We start from the raw sequence: 24841 nt of genomic DNA, 5'->3' as shown, positions 1-24841 counted from the left end.
AGTATCAAGTCGTCAGTTGTCTAGAGTCCTACGGATGCCTCTTAAAGAACGGAAAGCAGTTTTGTGTGTATCAGTATTCACAATGTGGCCTCAAAAACGAATTTTGTAATTACTTAAGGTATTTAGATGTTACTGCAAAAAGAAAGCATCGCTTTTCAGTCATCTCAAGCTGGGGTTTCAGGAGCCGACATCAGGGGGTCACTGCCCGGCTTGAGCCACTGAAGGGTTGGGATCAGGTTTGATTCAGGGCTGCGGGTCTCTGTGGGTAGGAGCACTCCGGCCACCGCGCCAGCCCCTCGAACACAGTCGGGCTTCTAAGTCCCCTTGTGCTCCTCCGCCCTCCCTCGTCCCTCCCCGAGGTACATTAAGTACCCGCTGTGTACTTGAACCGACTTAGCTTCAAGTACATAGGTTCTTAGGTGTTTTTTCTACCGAGTCAGACGTTTGCTTTATATTGTCCACCCTGCCGCAAGTTAAAGTCCTAGAAAACTGTAATCTTCGTGAGTTCGTCCCCAACGCGCGCCACGATGAGCACTTCACATTAATTTATAAATTAAATTAAATATATATATGTTATAAACATATGTTATATATATATATATAACTGTAAAGGAACAAGTGCTGTCTAGCCGCGGATGCCTTCGCAGAGTGCCACTGGTCACGTGCCCGAAAAAAAGGAGCTAGCATCGAGTCAGTCCTCCAGCCTCGTAGAGAGGACTCGGAAGTGCCCCAGAGCGGGCCTGGGTTTTTCCGGCCGGGCCGTCCGCGCTTTTGTCCCGCCGGCGGCCGGGCTCCCGCGGCGCCGCCACAACCAGTACGTGAGTCCGAGGCCGCCCGCGCTCCCGCCCTCGGCCCTAGCTTGCCACGCCCTTGCCTTCTTGGCCGGGTCTCGGCTATTCCTCGGATCTTGGGAGGGGTCGGGGAGTAAGCGCGCCCTCTCCCTACACACACCTTAGGAAGCTCATTGGGGAAGTAGAGGGGAGGGAAGACCTCGGGTCGGCCTAGAGGTGTAGGGCCCACCCCTGGAACATATCGGGTTCCTTGTGGGCCCCAACTTCGGCTGTCCGAGCGGGCCAGGGCTGGGGTGGGGCTTCCAGGTGTGTGGAGAAGGGCTGGGGCCCCCATACCCGTGTTTCTCAGCTCTTCGCTGCTGTCTCGGGCGAAAGGGGAACCCAGAAAATCAGTGCTTTAAAGAAAGCCCCCAGTTCTGCGCCCGTGGCAGTTAAGTTTGTCCCTGGGATTTGAGAGTGAATACGAGCTTTGGAAGGATCCCGAGGGGTCATGTTATTTGACCTCCCCGCCCCACACCTTTTTTGTTTTGTTTGGTGGGGCCGTTATGTTGAGAGACTACTGCCGCAGGTGTTGATCGAATCGCTGGGAGGCGCTGCCTGGCCTTCGCCCTAGGAGAGTTCACCTTCTGTACAGACGAGAGATCCGGGAAGAGGCTGTTTGTCGGTGCCTCTCACAATGAGAGGGAATTGACTAGGTAGGAAGAAATAGGTCGAGGAGGCTTCTAGGGAATCCAGGCATGGGGATGTGAAAGAGGAATGGAAGCTGGGGCTGGGTGTGCTGCTCTAAGACGTTTGGACTAGGAGGCCACAGGAGTGTTTCCTTTTTGAAAGCAGGAGGATATTTCCTTAAATAAGTTTTTGACTATGTAATGTATTCATATGGTTCAGATATTAAAAATGTGAAAAGATATCAATGAAAAGATCTCCCTCTGTTCAGCCATCTTTCTAGGCCCAATCCCTTTAGAAAACCAACCACATTTGATAGGTAATTTGAGTGTATCCAGTTTCTTTATGCAAACATATTGGCAAATTTGAATGTACTTAGTCCCTCCTTTTTTTCACACAGATGGTAAGGTACTGTTCAAAATTCTGCACCTTGCTTCATTTACTTAATCTGTGTTAGAGGTCATCAGAACACAAAGCTTTTTTTTTTCTTTCTTTATTTCTTTTTTTAAATACAGCACTGCAGTATTGGAGTGGCATGGCCATTGTTTGAATGTTTTTGTTGTTGTTCAGTCGCTCACTCTTGTCTGACTCTTTGTGACCCCATGGACTGCAGCACGCCAGGCTCCCCTGTCCTTCACCATCTCTGGAGCATGCTCAAACTTATGGCCATTGAATCAGTGATGCCATCCAACCATCTCATCCTCTGTCATCCTCTTCTCCTCCTGCCTTCAATCTTCCCCAGCATCAGGGTCTTTTTTAATGAGTTGGCTCTTTCCATCAGGTGGCCAGAGTATTAGAGCTTCAGCATCAGTCCTTCCAATGAATATTCAGGACTGATTTCCTTTAGGATTGACTAGTTTGATCTCCTTGCAGTGCAAGGGATTCTTAAGAGTTTTCTTCAACACCACGGTTCAAAAGTAGCAGTTCTTCTGTATTCAGCCTTCATGATCCAACTCTCACATCCACACATGACTACTGGAAGAACCATAGCTTTGACTAGACGTACCTTCGTAAGCAAAGTAATGTCTCTGCTTTTTAGTATGCTGTCTAGGTTTCTCATAGTTTTTCTTCCAAGGAGCAATCATCTTTTAATTTCATGGCTGCAGTCACCATCTGCAGTGATTTTGGAGCCCCCCAAAATGAAGTGCGTCACTGTTTCCATTGTTTCCCCATCTATTTGCCATGAAGTGATGGGACTGGATGCCATGATCTTTGTTTTTTGAATGTTGAGTTTTAAGCCAGCTTTTTCACTCTCCTCTTTCACTTTCATCAAGATACTCTTTAGTTCCTCTTTACTTTCTGCCATAAGGGTGGTGTCATCTGCATATCTGAGATTATTGGTATGTTTCCCAGCAATCTTGATTCCAGCTTCTGGTTTATCTAGTCCAGTATTTCACATGATGTACTCTGCATAAAGTTAAATAAACAGGGCGACAATATACAGCCTTGACATATTCCTTTCCCATTTTTGAACCAGTCCTTTGTTCCATGTCCGGTTCTAACTTGCTTCTTGACCTGCATACAGATTTCTCAGGAGGCAGGTCAGGTGGTCTGCTTTTCCCATCTCTTGAAGAATTTTTCACAGTTTGTTGTGGAAAAACAACAAAGGCTTTAGCACAGTCAAAGGCACATAGCATAGTGAAGCAGAAGTAGATGTTTTTCTGGAATTCCCTTTTTCTATGATCTAACAGATGTTGGCAGTTTGATCTCTGGTTCCTCTGCCTTTTTTAAATTGAGCTTGAACATCTGGAAGTTCTCAGTTCACGCACTGTTGAAGTCTAACTTGGAGAATTTTGAGCATTACTTTGCTAGCATGTGAAATGAGTGCTGTTGTGTGGTAGTTTGAACATTCTTTGTCATTGCCTTTCTTTGGGATTGGAATGAAAACTGACCTTTTCCAGTCCTGTAGCTTTGGATGTTTTGGATGTACCATCATTTTATAAGATCTAGTAAGGCCATTTGGGTTGTTTCCAGTTTCTTTGTTAACTTCAAACTACGGAACACCCAGTGACTTTGTCCCAGGGCATATCTGAGCAAGAATTTTTAAAGAAGGGATTGACATGTCATACAGTGTTTGAAGAACAAATTAAACCAAGTAGCTTTTCTCTCCTGATACTTGTGTTTATGATACCTAGCCTTACAGTAGCCCAAACAACTGTCTATTAATGACACTCTTCAAGCCAGTCTTGCCCCTTTAGCTTCAGAAAATCTCTGTCCCCCTTTCAAAATCTCCTTTGCTTACGTTATTCCTTAGGATGACTAGGATTTTATTCCCCATTACTAGGTATGAGAATGATCTATTTCATTTTTTACTTTAAGGAAAAAATCACCCTTAATCATAAGGATTAAGCAGTAGAACCAACTTATGTTAACCATTTACAATTCCAATACTTATAAACTAAATGCAATAACTAAAGCAGAAACCGTACTTTCTTCCCATCTGCATAACACTTTTCTCACACACTCCTTAGTCTCATCTTTCATTTGTCCTATCCTTTCACTTCTTCTGAGTCTGTAAGCATTTTGTGCTCATATTCACTCTTATTTTCTTTTTCTTTCTTTTTTTGGTCACTTTCAAGTCCAGTATAATATCCAACAACTTAAGACACAGAATCTAGATGGTAGATTGATTTGTGGAATATGGTTGGTACTCTGAAAATCCTCAGTAGCTGCAGATGTGTTGTACCTGTTGCTTGTTGAAGTCTGTTGTTAAGGTGGGAATTTTCAGCCAGAGTAAGCCACAATTCCTCTCTTGTGAGTTGTCTAATCTCTTGAGAAGTGGCTCCTGACTTTACTGGGCAGGGATAGCAAAAATTAAGGACAGATTCTTACTCTCTGCATGAGCTTTTCCAGGCATTGGTGGTAGAACATGAATAATGTGAAGCACAGAAGTGCCTAGATGTTGTGGGTTCTATGTAATTTAGAAGGAGTGGATGTCTTACTATTGCTTAAACTTTTAACTTATATAAGTAGGCTATATGGATAGAACTAGTTTTCTCTCTGTTGAGAACTGATTAGAGAGGAGTTCCCCTTTAGCCTTGAGAACTTTAAAGAAATTAAACCCATCTGGCCCTTTCTGTGTAGGAATTGTGATTTTGAAGTGATTCCTTTCTTGTGTCATAGGGGACACATGAGCTAGCCACCACATCAGTATTAATTGGATTATAATAATCTTCCAGACTCTAGTACTCAGTTCTCTCTCCTCCTCAATCCATTCTCCCATTGCAGCTAGAATGAGTAATCTTTATTTCTTTTAATTTTACATTATGAAAAAATGTAAACATAATAGGAAAGTAGAATAGTATAATGAACTTGGTACATCCATCATTCAGATTCAACAATTATTAGGATTCTGCTATATTTTTTTCCTTTTTCCCATTTTATTTTTCTTTGTTGAAGTATTTTAAAGGAAATTCCAGACATTATGCCATTTCACCTAGCATAGTCTTAAAAAAAAAAAAAAAAAAACACTTCAAATGTAGCCAAAATGCCATTATCTCACACCATCCTAAATTAATTCTGATTCCTTGATTTTGTCTAGCAGGAATTGGCAGACTTCTGGATCTCTGATCTGTTTTTATATGGCCTGCAAGCAGAGAATGGTTTTTACATTTTAAAAGAAATGCTTAAAAGCAAGCCAAAAAGAAAAACAAGTGATAGAATTGTATGTGCCCCACAAAGCCTAAAATGTTTCCTATCTAGCCCCTTTAACTTCCTGATTTGATAGAATAAGTGATCTTCCAAAATGCATATCTGAGTTTTCCACTCCACCTAAAACTCCTCTGAATCAAGCCTGGACTCCTTAGTATGATGGTCAGACCCTGCTGCAGCCCTTATTTTTGCCCACCTATCCAGTTGTGCCTGCCATCGTCTGTTCCATATGTCCAGGGCATGGTGAACACCAACCCTTTGCATCTGCTCTTCTGTCTGGTGGAACTAGCCCTTTCTTCCTGAAGCTTTTCTTAGTTCTTTGAAGCAGAGTATGTCCCTTCCCCTTCTTCCCTCATCCATGCTTTATGTCTGCCATTATTATCATATGTTGGTTATATTCCTGCTAGACTCTTCTACTAGTTTGCAAGTCTCCTAGTACTATCATTATGTTTTTGAGCTTTTCTGCTTGTGTTTTTGACTGACCTTTTCTTAGTCATCAATTTTCTTTAGTCAATTCATAATATGAATTCCATTGCCGACCATCTGCTTTCAGTGAAGATGCACATGTATATTGCCCTGTTTTGATTTCAGTCATTAAGAGGACTGGGTGGACTACATCAGATGATAGGAAAATCTGCTTCTTTCCAAACAGAGGAGGTTAAGCAGGGCTAGAACAGGGAGACTCCTGGAGTCTGCCTAGGCCAGAGGTGTAAACAGTGAAGTACTTGCAATTTCACACAGACCAGGCCAGGCCACAGCCAATCAAACAAGGAATCCCAGAGGACATGAAGGGAATTGAGAATTAGCTTATCAGAGGGGAAAGGGTCCAACCATCTGGGCCAAGGATTCTAAGTGTGGTGTCAGCAAGGGGTGAATTAGTATGGCCCCAGCAAGTTGCTCCAGCTGGTGAGATGCAGAAAGTTTCAAGCACCACACTGCTGCTGCTGCTTCGCTTCAGTCGTGTGCAACTCTGTGCAACCCCATAGACGGCAGCCCACCAGGCTATCCCGTCCCTGGGATTCTCCAGGCAAGAACACTGGAGTGGTTTGCCATTTCCTTCTCCAATGCATGGAAGTGAAAAGTGAAAGTGAAGTCGCTCAGTCATGTCCGACTCTTAGTGACCCCATGGACTGCAGCCCACCAGGCTCCTCCATCCATGGGATTTTCCAGGCAAGAGTACTGGAGTGGGGTGTCATTGCCTTCTCCACAAGTACCACACTAGATAGCCTTTAAACACTTATTGGGGAGGGCTCACATGTGCATTTTACAAAATTCTTGATAGTGTTGGAAGAAAAATTGCACAGGGTTAAGAATGAAGGTAGGGAGACTATGGCAGAAGTTTGGAAGGGAATTTAGGAGGGCTTAAACTAAATTCTTAGCAGTGGGAATGGAGTTGGGGTTGAGAACTGTATAGGTGGTCTTAAATGGTCTTTTGGATGTGGAGTGGTGAGGGAAAGGGGAGAGCCCACTTCTGATTTATTCAGAAGAAAAGATGGGTGGATATGAGACTAATTGAAGAAGGGGTCTGGGCGAGAGGTGAGGCTCTGCAAGACAGCTTATAGGAGCCACACATATAGATGGGACTGCCTAGGAAGATTATGTAGAGTCAGAAGAGGAGAGGTTTCAGATGGAACAGGGGGCCAGAACATCCAAGGGTCAGCAAACTCAGGAGTCAGCACCTGGCCCTGAAGAAGCTAATGCAGCATGGCCTGAGTGGAATAAATCAGATTGAATAGATGTGGCATGTGGGGAGATGGGACTTGAAGACCACTTTTTCAATATGCAACTGTGGACAGGAGGCAGGATGGCAAAAGCAGTATCTGAAGGGGAAGGAATAGTTGAGACCATTTTAAATTTACACTTTAACATTTTTTTCATTGGGAAGATCCCTGGAGAAGAAATGGCAACCCAATCCAGTATTCTTACCTGGAAAAATTCCATAGACAGAGGAGCCTGGCAGGCTGTTGTCCATGGAGTCACGAGTGAGCGCACACACACACACACAAACTTTTTATTGGGAATGATTTCCAATATACAGAAAATTTTCAATAATAATGCAGCAGAAACAACATTTTAAATCAGCTGTATTCCAATAAAAATTTTTAAAAGATAAAGAATAAAAAATAAATCCTAATAATTATCACATTATTTTTAATATAAATAAATTTAAAACATTAAAAAATAGTGAAAAAAAATACCCTTTATTCATTTACCTGTGGTTAACTTTTTACTTCATTTTATCTTCTTTCTCTTACTGTTTCATGCATATCTATCTATTTTTCTAAACCATTTGAGGGTAACATACACATCATGGCCCTTTATCTGTAACACTTCAGTGTGTATTTATAGGGATATTCTCTTGCATAACTACAGTGCAGTTGTCAGCTTCAGTAAAGTTATTAATGACTTTTGCCTGACTTACCATACATATTCCAGTTCCATCTGTTGACACAGTTATTTTTTATAACAGCCTTTACCTGCAGTACAGATCCAGTTGATAGCACATATTGAATTTAGTGGTCAAATCTCTTCATCCTGCTTTAATATGAAGTATTTCTGTAGCTTTTGTATTTTATGACAATGATACTTTTGAAAAATATAAATACCTTTTAGTAGAATGTTCTTTTTTTGGATTTATTTGATCTACCTGATATTTATTTTTCAGTTGAGGTAATACATTCTGTAGGTGATGTGTCCTTCTCAGGGTGTCACGTCTAGAGTCACATGATGTTTATCTGCCCCCATTGGTGATACCAATTTAAGATGACCAGCCAAGCCATGGTTTAATCTCTTCACTATGTGATTACTATTTTTTCCCTTGCAGTCTGTGAAGGAGTATTTTAAGACCTTGCATATATACTGCTTCTCGTGAGAATTCCCCTAGACTTAGAATCCTTTGATAATTCTCCCCTGATCCAGTCTTTACTCTGATAGTTGCAGAATGCTGATTTTTTTTTTTCTTCCAATTCTATTCCCTCCACATTTACCAACCAGCCCTTGCATTCTCCTGTAAACAGGAGGCCTCCCTTTCTCCTGTTTGTACCTGTATGAACTCATGTAATCCTATTTTCAGTGGTTTATAATTCTTGACATAATTGCTATGGAGCGTAAATTCAGTGTTGAAGCTGGCTCTTGTGGTCTTGTCATATGCCCACATCATCTTTTTGTCATTGTTGAGCATTTTTTTATTTGCTGTCATAACGATGTCTCAGCTCATCTTATACCTATCCTGGCCCCAGCCTAGAATCCTCCAGGTTCATTTTAGTAGATAATGGTAGTAGAGTCCAAGAACAAGGTGTGTATTGTGCTCATTAACTCAGATATTTTGGATTCTTAGCTTTTCAGCAAACAAAGCTAGCGAATATATGTACATTTACACACATATACATACAAATATTGGAGAAAGAAATGGTAACCCACTCCAGTATCCTTGCCTGGAAAATCCCATGGGCAGAAGAACCTGGTGGGCTATAGTCCATGGGGTCTCAAGAGTCAGATATGACTTATTGACTACACCACCACCACCACATACAAATATACATACATGTGAATGTACATTTATATAATGTGCACATTTGTATATAATTTAGAAATCATAAGTTCACAGTAATACCTCTGATTTGTCCCCACAGGGTCTTTCTTGTCTTCCCCTATTCCATATTATTATGTTCCTTCTTCCTCTAGGAGAACTCTGGCTCCCAACTAAATCAACACATTTACTCAGTCTAGTAATAGATCTAAAATTGTTTCTGAATTGCTTTGCCCATAGCACTATAGGAAACAAACCTTCCCAAACTAGTTAAGTTGTTTGCAGCTCTTTCCCACTGGTCACTCCAGCCTTCCCCAAACTGAGAGTATGTATTACAAAGTTACATATTATGTACCCAAGTGACATGGGTTAGTTCTTCCTTTTTTTTTTTTTGTTTCGGTCTTATATTTACCATATTCATGTAAAACACAAATGAGTTCATTGGTTCCCATTCACTTTATAGTTTAATGGCTTTCCCTCTTTCCCAGTCTTATTGATGTAATTTTATTTTTTGAATCTGCAAAACATTATCATGTTTCCATGAGTAAAAGCTATACAGAAAGCTGTAATCAGAGTGTCTCTTTCCCCTCTCTCTTCTGTTCTATTCCCCGACTCTATACCTTATAGGAAACAGCCTTCACTGTTTTGTGGATTTTCTCATTACTAAAAAGATAAACAGTTATATGCTTGTTATTTTTTATTTTCCATCTTACATAAGATGTAGCATATATGCTCTCTTTTGCTTTACAGCATATCCTGGAAATTGCTCCCTAACAATTTATAGAAATGTTCCTCTTCTTTTTAGTACTCCATTGTGTATATGTGCCATATACACCAGTTTTTTATGCTTGGACATGTAGATGATTTTCTAGATTTTGTAATTAAAAATAATGCTACAATGAATAACTTTGTGCACATATGTTTTTGTATTGTTGGAAGTGTATCTTCAGTGTAAATTCCTAGATGGGATTTCTGGATTGGAGTATAATGCATACATAGTTGTGTAGGTATTGGCAAATTTCCTTCAACAGAGGTTATGCCAATTTGCATTCTCAGTAATGTATGAGACTATCTCCACAGCCTCACCCAAAGAGTATATTTTTAAGCTTTTGAATATTTGCCAATCTAACATGTGAGAAAGGAGATCTTAGTATAGTTCTCATTTGCATTTGTCTTATTATAAGTGAAATTGAAAACATGTTTAAGGACCACTTTGGTATTTCTTTATATGAATTGTTTGTTCATGTTCTTTACCCATTTTCTGTAGGATTTTTAGTCTCTTTAACTTTAAAACATTGTATAGTAGAGATATTAGCCTTTATATATAATATACGTTGCAGATATTTTCTTCCACTTTGTCATTTATTTTTTTGGTTTTGCTAATGGTATTTTTTGCCATGCAAGTTTACTTTTATTTCTATGTAATCAGCTTTGTTAATCTTTTATTGCATCTGGGTCATAAAAAACTTCTTCTGTACTCAGGTTGTAGAGGCATTCACCCATGTTTTCTTCTGGTGTCACTTTTTATTTATTTTTTTTGGTGTCACTTTTTAATATTTAGAGTTCTGCTACATTTGGAGAGGGCTTCCCTGATAGCTCAGTTGGTGAAGAATCTGCCTACAACGCTGGAGACCCTAGTTTGATTCCTGGGTCTGGAAGATCGTCTGGAGAAGGGATCAGCTACCCACTCCAGTATTCTTGGGCTTCCCTTGTGGCTTAGCTGATAAAGAATCTGCGTGCATTGCAGGAGACCTGGGTTTGATCCCTGGGTTGAGAAGATCCCCTGGAAAAGGGATAGGCTACCCACTCCAGTTTTCTGGCCTGGAGAATTCCATGGACTGTATAGTCCATGGGGTCACAAAGAGTTGGACATGATTGAACAACTTTCACTTCACTCCACTTACAATTGGAGTTATTCCTGTGAATGATGTAAAGAATGGATCTACTTCCAACACTATTAAAGAGACCATTTTTGCTTCATTAATTTGAAATACCATCTTTATCGTATATTTGATTCTGTGTATAATTGGAACTATTCTGGATTTTTATCCTATTCTGTTTTTTTATATACCAGTACCACACTGTTTGGGCGTCCCTGTTTGGCTGTTTGGTTCAGACAGTAGAGAATCCATCTGCAATGCAGTAGACCCAGGTTTGATCCCTTGGTCAGGAAGATCCCCTGGAGAAGGGAATGGCTACCCACTCCAGTATCCTTGCCTAGAGAATTCTGTGGACAGAAGAGCTTGGTGGGCTACAGTCCATGGGCTTGCAAAGAGTCAGACACAACTGAGCAACTATCACTTTCACTTTTCACCACACTATTTTAGTTATAACAGCCTTTGGAATATTTAAATAGTATGAGTAGTTCTCCTCCCTTACAGTTTTTATTTTTCTCTTTTTCCACCCTGACAAATTTTGTGTTTCCCTGGCAATTTCAGGGGATTTGATTTTGTGTTGTAGAACGTTGAACATCTTTCTCTTCTCAGAGCTGAGGGTGAGTAGAGGTGGAGGGGCCCAGATCAAAGGGAATGGGTGGAGCAGGGTCCCTCATGTGATAGGAGCAGGATTCAGAGCACAGATAAAAAGTGTGTTGCTATTGATGGTCTGGATTTCCAGTGACCACTCAGTGGCCCTCACATTTTAAATGGCATGACTGCTCTGCCCAAGGTTGTAAAGAAAGGGAGCATGGAACTAGGGTTGTGCCACCATTCTTCAGTGACTTCTAATGATCTCTTACCTGATATTACTTAATAGTCATTTTGTGAAGCCTTCGCAGATGAACTACCTTTTCATCTTCATTTTTTTAAATGTATACCAAGTGATTCTTTATTTTAGCTTCCTGGTGATATTCTGAGTTCCTACTCCTGTTCTGTAAATGTTAATTCAGAGTACATTATTCACTCCTGTAAGCATAAATTGGATCATGAGTGCAGGTGTTTATATGTGTCCACTCCAGAGTATATATCTTACTTTTGTTTTATTGCCTGTCTTTCTTATCACATGTTCACACAGAGTTTCTAAGTAGAATTACAGAGTACTGACCAAGGGGGGTGGGGGGTCTGATACCCAGGTAAGAGGGAGGTCTGAATTTTAACTAAGTCTAATTACAAATGTCTAATTGTCTAAGGCTGGGAGACAACTAAGTTAGAACTGTTGCTTCTGTTCTCAAGAGTCAGTCTTTTAGCAGGTGCGTGCTGACAGAGTGCCAGCTTTGTGTAGAGTGCCTTCAAGGGAATAAGGAGTCATTGCCTGGGCCTTAAAATCTGCTTTGAGAAGGAGTTTGCCTTTCCTGAGTCCTGTGGTTTATCCCTGGGTTCCAACCCTGATCCAATAACCTGACCTTGATTAAATAATGAATTAGGTGCTATAGCATATAGAATTAACCAAGTGACTGGCAGTGTTCTCCATACCTTATATATGTTATTTAATACAACAGTGCTATTGCCCTCATTTTACAGATGAGGAAACTGGCATAAAGAGCTTAAGTAGCTTTTGGGGGGCTCATACAGCTAGGTATTTATGCCTAGGCAGTATCATTTCCTTTGCTTGACAGTTTGTATTTTAGCTTCTGATCTTTGATATGCTCTGACTGCAGTTAGCCTGTTCATAAAGTGGGGATGAATGAATCTGCCTGGCAAGCCAGAGTGTGTTCTTCCATGTAGAGTTCTTCCCTAACTAAACCACTCTCCAGGGTCAATGTTTTCTTGGAGAGGAAATCCAGGAGGCTATACCAACAACAGGCATCTGCCGCTTGTTTTCTTTCTCATCTCTGACATGACTGTCCTCATGATTTCATAACCAACTCCCCATTACCTCCACTCATGTACTGATTTCTCCTTTAGTTTTGCCAACCCTCTGCTGCTTATGACTTCTTAGCTTTTGTCTTATTAATCTTTCTGTCTCCTATTCTTCAGAGACTCTTTCGACCCCCTGTTTGATTTTCAGAGACTAGGTGGCATTTTTCAACAAATGGTCATTGTTGCTCTTGATTCTGTGCATCATTCCAATCCATTTCAACTTGCCATCATGCTAAGCTATTATGCAGGAATAGAAAACGTCTCTGTTCCATTGGCAACCCAGGGCTCTAGCATTTTAACATTACTCCACAGGGGCAGAAATTTCGGCATGTCCATGATTGTATCCCTAGCAGTTAAAAATGGTACCTATCACACCATATGTGGTCAGTAAACATTTGTGGAGTAAATGAGTGAATTTGGATATTAATTCCTTAAGTTTTTCTAAAGTGAAGGTATCATTTTCATTTTCTTGGTTTAGTGTCACATTTGAAGACGAGGGGCACTGAGGATGAGGAATCAACTGAAAAGTATGAAAATATTCGAAATGCAGAATCTGTGTGGCCAAAAGTGGAAGGTCTTCACAAGGATCATATGCAGGAGTCTAAGGTTGGTGAAACTTGTGATTGGGATAGCAAGGTAGAAAATCAGATGGACAAGCCTGAGGGAAAAAGAATGAAGGAAGACAAAAGTGGCTTCAGGGAAAAGATTGGCAAAGCCAGGAATACAGCAAATATAAAGACAGAACAGGAAGATGAGGCATCTGAGAAAAGCTTACATCTGAGCTCAAAATATGTTACACACCAGACTGTCCCTATAGAACAGAAAAACAGTGAACAAGTCAAATGTGTGGAAAGCATTAATGGAAACTCTCATCCCAGTCTACAGCAAAAAGCCAGTGCTGTTAAGAAATCACATAAATGTGATGACTGTGGGAAATCCTTCAAATATAATTCCCGACTTGTTCAACATAAAATTATGCACACTGGTGAAAAACGCTATGAGTGCGATGACTGTGGAGGGACTTTCCGGAGCAGCTCAAGCCTTCGAGTCCACAAGAGGATCCATACTGGGGAGAAGCCGTACAAATGTGAGGAATGTGGGAAAGCCTACATGTCCTATTCCAGCCTTATAAACCACAAAAGCACCCATTCTGGAGAAAAGAACTGTAAGTGTGATGAGTGTGGAAAGTCCTTCAATTATAGCTCAGTTTTGGACCAGCATAAGAGAATTCACACTGGGGAGAAGCCCTATGAGTGTGGTGAGTGTGGGAAGGCCTTCAGGAACAGCTCTGGCCTTAGAGTCCACAAAAGGATCCACACAGGTGAGAAGCCCTATGAATGTGACATCTGTGGGAAAACCTTCAGTAATAGCTCTGGCCTTAGAGTCCACAAAAGGATTCATACAGGGGAGAAACCCTATGAATGTGATGAGTGTGGGAAGGCCTTCATTACCTGCAGAACACTTCTAAATCATAAAAGCATCCACTTTGGAGATAAACCTTATAAATGTGATGAATGTGAAAAATCATTTAATTATAGCTCTCTCCTCATTCAACATAAAGTTATCCACACAGGAGAGAAACCTTATGAATGTGATGAATGTGGGAAGGCTTTCAGGAACAGTTCAGGCCTTATTGTGCATAAAAGGATCCACACAGGAGAGAAACCTTACAAATGTGATGTCTGTGGCAAAGCATTCAGCTATAGCTCAGGCCTGGCAGTCCATAAAAGCATTCACCCTGGGAAGAAAGCCCATGAATGTAAGGAGTGTGGAAAATCATTCAGCTATAACTCACTTCTTCTTCAACACAGAACAATTCACACTGGAGAGAGACCTTATGTATGTGATGTCTGTGGAAAAACTTTCAGAAACAATTCAGGACTCAAAGTCCACAGGCGACTCCATACTGGGGAAAAACCATATAAGTGTGATGTGTGTGGAAAAGCCTATATCTCACGCTCTAGCCTTAAAAACCACAAAGGAATCCATCTTGGGGAGAAGCCCTATAAATGTAGTTATTGTGAAAAATCCTTCAATTACAGCTCTGCCCTTGAACAACATAAAAGGATTCATACAAGGGAGAAACCCTTTGGGTGTGATGAGTGTGGAAAAGCCTTCAGAAATAATTCAGGCCTTAAAGTCCATAAACGAATCCACACTGGGGAGAGACCTTACAAATGTGAAGAATGTGGGAAGGCCTACATCTCGCTTTCAAGCCTTATAAATCATAAAAGTGTACACCCTGGGGAAAAGCCCTATAAGTGTGATGAGTGTGAGAAAGCCTTTATCACATACCGAACCCTTATAAATCACAAAAAAATTCATCTTGGGGAGAAGCCCTACAAATGCGATGTGTGTGAGAAATCTTTTAACTACACCTCACTTCTTTCTCAACACAGAAGGGTCCACACTAGAGAGAAACCCTATGAATGTGACAGGTGTGAAAAGGTCTTCAGAAACAACTCGAGCCTTAAAGTGCATAAAAGAATTCATACTGGTGAGAAGCCCTATAAATGTGATGTGTGTGGAAAAGCCTACATCTCACACTCAAGCCTTATCAACCATAAAAGTACCCACCCTGGCAAGACCCCCTACACATGTGATGAATGTGGAAAAGCTTTTTTCTCAAACAGAACTCTTATAAGCCATAAAAGAGTCCATCTTGGGGAGAAACCCTTCAAATGTGTTGAATGTGGGAAGTCTTTCAGTTATAGCTCACTCCTTTCCCAACACAAGAGGATTCATACGGGGGAAAAACCCTATGTGTGTGATGGCTGTGGGAAGGCATTCAGGAACAGCTCAGGCCTCACAGTGCATAAAAGGATACACACAGGTGAGAAACCCTATGGATGTGATGAGTGTGGGAAAGCATACATCTCACACTCGAGTCTTATCAACCATAAAAGTGTCCATAGTGGGCAGCAGCCCTATAATTGTGAGTGTGGGAAATCCTTCAATTATAGATCAGTCCTTGACCAACACAAAAGGATCCACACTGGAAAGAAGCTATACCAATGTAACGAGTGTGGGAAGGCTTTCAATATCAGATCAAATCTCACCAAGCATAAAAGAATCCATACTGGAGGGGAATATTTAAGTGTGACAAATATGGGAAGTCATAGTGGCACATCACAGAAGAGAACTCATGAGGGAGGGAATGCTCTGGATGGGACCAGGATGAGCATGTCTCTGTAGGAGGCAGAGTTTACCAAGTATCAGGGAACGCAAATGGAAGAAAAACTTTATAAGAGTATTTGAGGTCCTTGTTCATGGCTTATAATTTACTCAGTATAAATGAAACCATGAGTAATTTCTTTTCTCTGTGATTTTCAGTTATAGCCAGCAAGGAAGGTGTTGAAGTAGGTGAGCCCTTATGGAATATAAAATATTTAGTTCATGCTGGGAATAAAACCTATCAAAGTGATGGAGTATGAAAAAAGCCTTCAAAATAAGTAGACATTTCTGGACATAAGAAATACAGATGAGAAAAAGACTTCATTTAGAAGTCACATAGTCACCAACAGAAAGTTCATATATGGGTAAATTCTCTGAGTAGAAATGTAGGAAATTCAGGAATAGCTTTGAATTCCAGTTATCTGTTGGTCAGTGGACAAGATCCAAGAAGGACCTCCAATAGGCTAATTCAGGGAAAGGAAACAGGCTTCAGGGAATATAAATTAATATAGTAGTGGTCATGAAGAATAACTTTGATATAACTGATTTGGGGGAGTGATGGCAACTTGTGAAAATTTGGATTTCATTGTAGGAAATGTAAAAAGTATAGACTTATAAATCTTACAGAAAATAGGAGAAAGTCACTCAAATAAATTCAAGTTGAATGGACTATACTGTTGTAATGTTGTGATATACACTATTGAATGGATGAAACTTAAAAATTTTTCAAATAAACACCCTTAATGAATCATGAATGTGTGATAAGTGAAAATATCACACACACACATTATGCTACAAATGAAGGGTTCTACCATGGACAGAAATTTAGCACATTTAATAACTAATGGAACACATCCTCAACATGCAGAAAGAATTGATTCAGGGATTCCTATGAATAGGAATTCTGAGCAGGAGGGCATTTTATTGCAGGACCTGAAAAGCTAAGTAGCTACCTGTTATTGGGGGATAGGAGAAAATTCCTGCTTCTTAACAATCCTGTTAAATGTTTGATTGTTTGTGTTATTGTAAAGATTCCATGCACTACATGTGTTTATTGTCTGTTGTAAAATGTTATGAATTTCTGTTCAGGGCTCACTCTCAGCCATGAAGAGCCAGATAGTTGTGGCAAGGTAAGGTGAAACTCCAATAAAGGAATTCTTCAAAAGTAAACAGGCTGTGACATACTTTAGGTGGAAGAACACACAGAGAGCCATTTGTGTGTCTTGTCTTTGTGGGGTAAGTTATACCAGATGCAGGCCAAGGAGGGCAGCAGGGGACTCATCCCTCAGGGCTAGTAGCTCAGCTTTCATGAGAAATTATGTGGTACCTCCACCAGAAGTGAAGATTGGATTGATCCTCATACTGGGGCTGGATAATAACCACTAGGAGTGGACAGGTTGGGTGAATGGTCAGTCACAAAATAGACTGTATGTTAACTATATGTAAGACTGGAGACTTCCCAGAAGGCACTGGTCATAAAGAACCCACCTGCCAATGCTGGAGACATGGGTTTGATCCCTGGGAAGATCCCCTGGAGGAGGGCATGGCAACCCACTCCAGTATTCTTGCCTAGAGAATCCCATGGACAGAGGAGCAGGGTGGGCTACATTCTGTAGGGTTGCAAAGAGCTGGACACAGCTGAAGCAACTTAGCACACACATATAAGACTATTAACTAGGTAACTCAAAGAATGAAAAGTGAGTCTTGAGAATTAAGTAACCTGCCCAGGAATTTTCCTGGTGGGGCTTATCAGTAGAGGCCAAATTCTAAGTCAAGTCTCTCTGGCTCCAAACTCCACTCTTTACAAGAGGACAGTGTTTAGTCAGACAGTTTCTTGGTTCTCTCTAGGATTCCTGTTTTTATACACATAGTTTCCATGCCTCTGTTTAGAAGTATTTCTTCTACTTGCTTCCAAACAAGGTAAGTTTTGATGGTGGTGGGAGGGAGGGATGGTGGTAGAAAAGGGAGAAGGAAAGAGCATTTCTGTCACTCATTTCCACTTTGGAATGTCACAACCACACTTGGTTTTTGTCCTCTACCTGCAGCACTGACAAACCTGACCCTGTCCATAGACTTGAATTAGTTTATTCAGCAAATACTTGTTAAGGATCTGCTAGACACATCCATTGTTTCATGTGCTAGGCAGCAGTAGATAGAGGACAGTGGCCACAGCAAAACCACCCTAATGGATGCTGAACTAAACTTTGGGCTTTGCAAGGAAAGTGATCTCCACCTACTGGGAAACGAGGCACTAGTGACATCTGAGCAGGATATTGAATTGGGTCTTTTATTTAAGAGAATGGGAAATAGGATGGCCTGGTCAGAAGCAGCATTGGAAATGCCTGCATTGTCCAGAAGGGGCCAGTCCTTGGAGGTCTGGTGTACAGTGGCAGAAAGGAAAGAGGCCATGGAGTATTGATTCCCAATAGTCGCTGAGCATCTACCAATCTTTCATTTGCTGGATATAGGGCCAGCTCTGTTTGATCAGGTTACTTAAGGTGGCCAGGGCTGTTGGTGTGCCTGTGGCCTGAAGTTCCCAACCCCCTCACACATACACACACACACACTCCTACATGAGTTCACGTGGACCTAATGCATCACCTACTTTCAAAAGAGACATGGGTTAAATAACAAGGGAGAAGACATGAAATACACGAGTGGGGATTCTGAATGCCCCAGCCTACTGAGCACCAATGTGCTCCTGCTACGAACTTCACTCAGGCATGTGGAGAATGAGCCACAGATTACCTAGGACCAGATATGTACTGCTTGGACTGATTCCAGAAGAGGAGGGAGTCTTTGGGTCTCCAGCCATAACAGGCAGACTGTGTAGAACAGATCCAACAAGCTGATGCAGCTGCATCTACTTAAGCCCACATCAGGACTTGAGCTAGTTTAGGGATCACTAACCCCCACTTCTCCCAAAGAACATCTGATATCCAAGAAGAAAAAATTGCCAACGTGTAGGTAAATTGAAACACTGTATTTTTTAAAGTGCCATGTCTAATTCTCAAGGCTAAAAAATAAATGGAATTTGGACAATAGTAAGTAAATTGGAGGCTGGAACATCTGTATGAAAGTGGGTTAAGTGCTTGGATTATTTGACAGGGTGGTCAAGATGCTGTTTAAAATGGTAAAATGTCATGGGCAAGCACTAGAAGGATAGAAATAAAGTATAATTTGAAAAATCTGAACTGGAAAGTGTCAAAGGCTAGAAAAGGAAAAATGATATCAAAGGTGAGACAGTACTTTGTTTCTGGTGAAGGTCATCTAGGTTATTTGGATCAGTTTCCCAGAAAAAAACACTGAAAAGTAATTTCTTAAAAAAATATATATTTTTAAAATATTTAGCTGCCTCTGGTTCTGTTTGTAGCAAGTGGATCTCTGCTGCATCATGCAGGATCTTTCATTGCAGCATGTGGATTCTGGAGTATATTGGCTCAGTAGTTGCAGTGAGCAGGATTAGTTGCTCTGCAGCTTGTGGGATCTTAGTTCCCTGACCAGGGATCAAACCCACATCCTCTGCATGGCAAGGTGGATCCTTAACCACTAGACCACCAGGGAAGTCCCTAAAAAAGTTTTTAAAAATGCAGATGGCATGCCCTCCCTTCCCCTTAAAAGAGCCTGGAGTCTGAAAAGACTACAGTTTAAACACACAGAACTGTTTTAAGATGGGGTCTTGTCATCAGAGATTAACACCAAAGTGGCTTAGGCCCCAGACTGCTGATGCTATAGGAGAGTTAGGCCCCACTTCACCAGCCACAAAGAGTGAGAGAAATAGAAAGATGATAGGGCCAGGCTTACCCAGGGTGATGAATCTTACAGGTGACTTCCAAAGTTAGGTTGGGTTACCAGAGTGCTACACCCTCTGGACCAGGTAAACCAAATCTAGACCCATCCCCCTCACCACCCCCAGGGTACTTTTGTTGCCAAGCACAGCAGTAGAAGAAAAAGAACATCCCTGACAGATTGTGGTCCTTGACCAACCCTTACAACCCAGGTAAACAACCAGAAGCAAACAGAACTTCATTGGAAGAGGACTCCTTCAATCTAGACCTCAGGTAACAATTTTTCAGGGGTAATAATCAGAAATAATAATCAGGCACAAGGGAAAAAGCATGACTGAAAACCAGCAGAAAAGAACGGACCCACGTAGACTTCACATTCGAATTAATGGGTATGTTTGTGAGAACAACTGTTTAAAATATTTAAAGATGTATTTGGCAACAGATGGTGAAATAGGGGGGATAAGAATTGGTGAGCTGGATGATATGATTGAAATTTTATCCAGAATGCACCATGGAGATAGAGGAATATGGGAAAACACAGAAAAATGGGAAGGTCTCACTGGAAAGTTTATATTTAATCACAGTCGTAAAAGGCAAAGATGGAAGAAAGGCAAAAGTAATTGGGCTGAGGATATTCCAGAACTGATGAAAAATAACAAATCTATAGATTTAAAGCCCAAAGAATACAAATTAGGATAAATTTATCAAATCATATCTACATGCATCATAGTGTAACTGCAGGAAATCAAGAAAAAAATTAACAAAGATTTAAAAATTACCTTCAAAGGAACAAACAGCAACAACAGAATCCAAATGAGTAAAATGAAAATGTCAGTATAATGGTAGAAAATAACTGTCAAATTAGAATTTTGTACCCAATGAAGATACCTTTTATGAATGAGAACAAAATAAGCACATAAGACAATTTTGTTTCATTCATCCCCTGCTGACCCTTACTAAAGGAAATTTTAAAGAATGTACTATAGAAGGAAACTACTTTTAGATGTCAAAAGGAATGAAGAGCAAAATGTGTATAAAATGTAACAGTTTTATACCAAACAATAAAAATCTACAGTTGTTAAGATAGACGTAAAATACCAGAAAACAGTGATATATAAATCACAAGAGAGTAAAATGGATTGAAGTATTAGGGTGAAGGTTTTGGGTACTCTCATTAATATTGTAAAATCTAGAGGAATCATAAAAAATAGAACATATAAATTCAATACTAGTAGAAAAATGTTTAATTAAAAATGTAAATTAAAAAGAGAGGGGTGAGACCAAAAAAGATGGTAAATCTTAAGCCAAAAAAACCCCACAATATTTACACATAGTTTAATTTCACTAAATGACAAAGATTGTCAGGGAGTGTCTTAGTTTGGGCTGCTACAGCAAAACACCACATGCTAGGTAGCTTATAAATAACAAAAAATGTATTAATATTTCTTAATTCTGGAGGCTGGAAGTCCAGAGTGATTGGGTGCAGGCTTTCTTCAGGGTTATAGACTTCTTGTATCCTCACATGGCATAAAGGGATTAGGGAATCTTGTGGGGTGTCTTTTATAAGAGCACCGATCCTATTCATGAGGGCCCAACCCTGATGACCTAATCACCTTCAAAGGCCCCCACCTCCTAACACCATTACATTGGGCATTAGAATTCCAACCTGCGAATTCTGGGGGAACACACACAGACCTTAGCACACAGGGCAAAAGTACAAAATCCCACTATATTACTACTTACAAGAGACTCAAATATAAAGACACTAAGTTTGAAAGTAAAAGAATGGAAAGAAGTTATATGAAGCCAACATAAAACTGATGTGCTGCTGCTGCTGCTGCTGCTGCTAAGTCACTTCAGTCATGTCCGACTCTGTGCAACCCCATAGACAGCAGCCCACCAGACTCCCCTGTCCCTGGGATTCTCCAGGCAAGAACACTGGAGTTGGTTGCCATTTCTTTCTCCAATGCATGAAAGTGAAAAGTGAAAGTGAATTCGCTTAGTCGTGTCCAACTCTTAGTGACCCCATGGACTGCAGCCTACCAGGATTCTCCGCCCATGGGATTTTCCAGGCAAGAGTACTGGTGTGGGGTGCCATTGCCTTCTCCATAAAACTGATGTAGCTCTACTAATTTTAGATGGGAGAGGGACTTCAGGTACAAACCATTCTTAGAGATAAAGGGAGTTGTTACATTAAGACAAAACGTTCCGGAAAGAAAAAACACTGAAAAGATAGAACAGTTATAAGTTAGTATCTACCTTAAAAGTATTCAGAACACAAAAAAATATAAAATCCACAGTTATGATTTTTTTTACCTCTCTAATTAATTAATAGGACAAACAGACTAAAAATTGGTAAAGATACAGATTTAAACAATAAGGTTAAAAGCATTCTAATGCATATGTATGGGACACTGCACCAGTGTATCGAGGATGCATATTTTTTGTCAAGAACACATGAAATATTTTCAAAAATACCTACACAATGTTATGCGTCAATTATACTTCGGTAAACCTGGGGTAGGGGGCTTGACAAATATGCTGGACCAGAAAGTAAATCTGAACAAAATTTAAATAACTGAAATTAGAAATTAATAAAAAAAAATGTATAAAGCATGTCTATTCAGAAATTTGCATAAACATTTTAAAATCACAGTTCAAAGAAGAAAGTATTTTCAACTGAATGATAATGAAAATACTACATATCAAAACCGGAGAGATATTGCTTAGACAGTACTTATAAATTTATAGCTTAAAAGATATTTCAGAAAATCAGAAAACCTGGTAATTAATCACCTAAGCAACACTTCAAAAAGAAAATAAAATCCTAATGGAAGTTACAAGGAAGTAATAAAGAGCAGAAACCAACAAAATAGAAAAACATTATAGAGACCAGCAGAGAAGGCAATGGCACCCCACTCCAGTACTCTTGCCTGGAAAATCCCATGGACGGAGGAGCCTGGTAGGCTGCAGTCCATGGGGTCGCTGAGGATCGGACACGACTGAGCAACTTCACTTGCACTTTTCACTTTCATGCATTGGAGAAGGAAATGGCAACCCACTCCAGTGCTCTTGTCTGGAGAATCCCAGGGACGGGGGAGCCTGGTGGGCTGCCGTCTATGGGGTTGCACAGAGTCCGACACGACTGAAGTGACCTAGCAGCAGCAGCAGCATAGAGACGAGAGCCAAATGTCTGTGTGTTTTGGAAGAGATTAATAAAACTGACAAACCTCTGGTGAGACTGATCAAGAAAAAAAAAGAGAAAGCCTGAATAAGCAAAGGCAGGGATAAAAAGGGAGAATACAGAGAACTGTAAATTTTTCTTCTCTGAACATACACTGACCTTCTTGCTCTCTGCTATTCTGAGAATAGCTCACTCCTAAATTCCTGACTCAACAATTCTGAGAACAGGAATGTAACAGTCACGATGAGCCAGATCAGAAAGAAGCACAACTCATTTCTGTAAGATTGCAATACCTAAAAAAAAAAAAAAAAATCACAATACCTACCATACAAAACCCACCAAAACTGCAGTTTTCAGTGCTGCTTTTGTTTCTTTGCCCTATAAGACCTCCTCATTCCTCATGTTTGGGGAGAGATTCCCTTTAAATCTTTCCCTATTACAACAGTGTGAATAAATTCCCTTGAAGTCTCAGCAGATTTCCAAAGTTTTGTGTTACAAATGCTACAGACATTAAAACAATAAGATATTATATCACAGTTTTGTGCCAATAAATTAGAAATTTTATTTGAACTGAGAAAATTCCTAGGCGGTAAGAAACAAAACTTACTAAAGGTCTCACAGTTGGGAGGAGTATGGGAAAGATTCTGAAGTGAGTTCAGTCCTTATGGAACTCATAGGAGGAGTGAGTGGAGAGAGAAGCAATAGAGAAGGAAGGGAAAACCTTAATAAACAGTGAGTTTGAAAAAGCTTTCCATAGGAGTACACTCTATTTCTAGCTAATTTGTCTGAAAGCAAAAGCCTGAAAAATAATTTCATCAGGGTTTATGTACAGAGATGCTATGGGTAAAAAGTACTGAATATCAGTCATGAAATGCAAGGGAAATTTTCCCTCATGAGATTAAAAAATGAGAAATGGTCACCTAAGGATCAACTAGCTGAGAACAGACAGTTGGGACCTGAAGTCTGTCTGCATCAGGACCTTAAGGTTTCCTAGGGAATTCCCTGGCCTGGGAAGTCTCTCCATGCCTCTTCCCCAACCTCAGCTGAGGGCCTTGACTGGAGACATGCAGAAGGAAGTCAGAATATTTAACTCCATTTTTCTTTCCATTGAGTGTTCCTGGCAGTTCTTCTCAGGCTGTGAATAGTATCAGTTATGCTCAGGAAGGAGTTTGTGTGAATCCCACGCAGAGAGGCAACACAGAGTGGTAGCCAAGAGCAGTCTCTCTGCCATGAAGCTGGGGTTCAAGTAAGGACTCTCACTTATTCCCAGATGACTAAGCAAGTAACTAAACCTTCTGTTTTCTTTGCTCATGTGTCCTCATCTACCTCTTGTTGGGATAATAATGGTAACAACCTCAGAGGTTGTAATGAGGGTTGGGGAGGTTAGTGTTATTAGAGCCCTTAGAAATGTGCTTGGAATGAGAAGCATTTGTAGAAGGGTGTGGGAAGTAAGTCTGACAGTGTGGTGGCCCCTGTCCAAGGATTCATACATCTAGACAGACACTCAGGCAATGGAATACAGCCCCATCTTCAAGCCAAGAAAATCCCCCAAGGACCACCCCACACAAGATTTGAGAAGAAATATTTTTTTGGATATGTTTACTCTGTGGTATTTGCTTCTAAGCAAGCAATCCATTGTTTCTAAGCAAATACGCTTTTTTTTTTTTTTTTTTTTTTCTGGAAAAGCGGTCAACAAGAAGAGCCTCCAGCTCTAGTCCAGTGACCCAGAGTGTTGGGTTGATCAAGGGCTGCTTCCCACTTGCTTCTCTGGCTAGGCAGCCTGCCCACTCATGCTGTACACAGTTTTCTCCCGACTGCCTCCCTATCCCTCTGTTTTCTTGGTAATAGGCATGCTGGAGACTACTGAAGGAAGGATTGGTGAGAGCTAAGCTTCTACTATCTTAACCATGGCTGTTTTGGTTAAGTGTTCCTGAAGACTTCAGAGAATAAAAGGAGGCCCTGGAATGACAGGAGAAGTTCCTCTGATCTGGGGTCAGTATTCTGGTGAATGTGATAATTATCTATAATTTCCCCATCTGTAAAAATGAAGGAAAAGACCCAACTCACAAGGTTGCTTTGAGGATTAATGAGAAATCACTTTGTATTTTATAAAACTTCACATAAACATTATTGTTAAGTTGATTAATGATCTGTCTTATTTTTAAAAGTTAAAGGAGATAAAGAAGATGAGAGTAAAAATCAATGAAACTGTAACACAACAGAGAGGATCAAAAGTCAAGGTTGGTACTTTGAAAAAAGAA

At 40.5% G+C, this 24841-nt stretch overlaps 1 protein-coding gene across 2 annotated transcripts; it reads left to right on the top strand.

The window, feature by feature from the left end:
- The first annotated feature begins 725 nt into the window (after nt 1–725).
- ZFP62 (ZFP62 zinc finger protein) lies at nt 726–16348 on the top strand. 2 transcript variants are annotated; one of them, XM_055551902.1, is made up of 3 exons: nt 742–814; nt 1360–1486; nt 12913–16348. In XM_055551902.1, exon 3 carries the CDS (start codon nt 13026–13028, stop codon nt 15627–15629), a length of 2604 nt encoding a protein of 867 aa, XP_055407877.1. In that variant the 5' UTR covers nt 742–814; nt 1360–1486; nt 12913–13025; the 3' UTR covers nt 15630–16348. The 2 variants fall into 2 exon arrangements, with proteins under 2 accessions (XP_055407874.1, XP_055407877.1); XM_055551899.1 differs by lacking the exon at nt 1360–1486 and having other exon boundaries at nt 726–814.
- The last annotated feature ends 8493 nt before the right edge of the window (nt 16349–24841 follow it).

The sequence above is a fragment of the Bubalus kerabau genome, chromosome 1 (genome assembly GCF_029407905.1).
Source record: "Bubalus kerabau isolate K-KA32 ecotype Philippines breed swamp buffalo chromosome 1, PCC_UOA_SB_1v2, whole genome shotgun sequence".
Lineage (NCBI taxonomy): Eukaryota > Metazoa > Chordata > Mammalia > Artiodactyla > Bovidae > Bubalus > Bubalus kerabau.
This window is presented reverse-complemented; position numbering and strand designations above follow the sequence as displayed.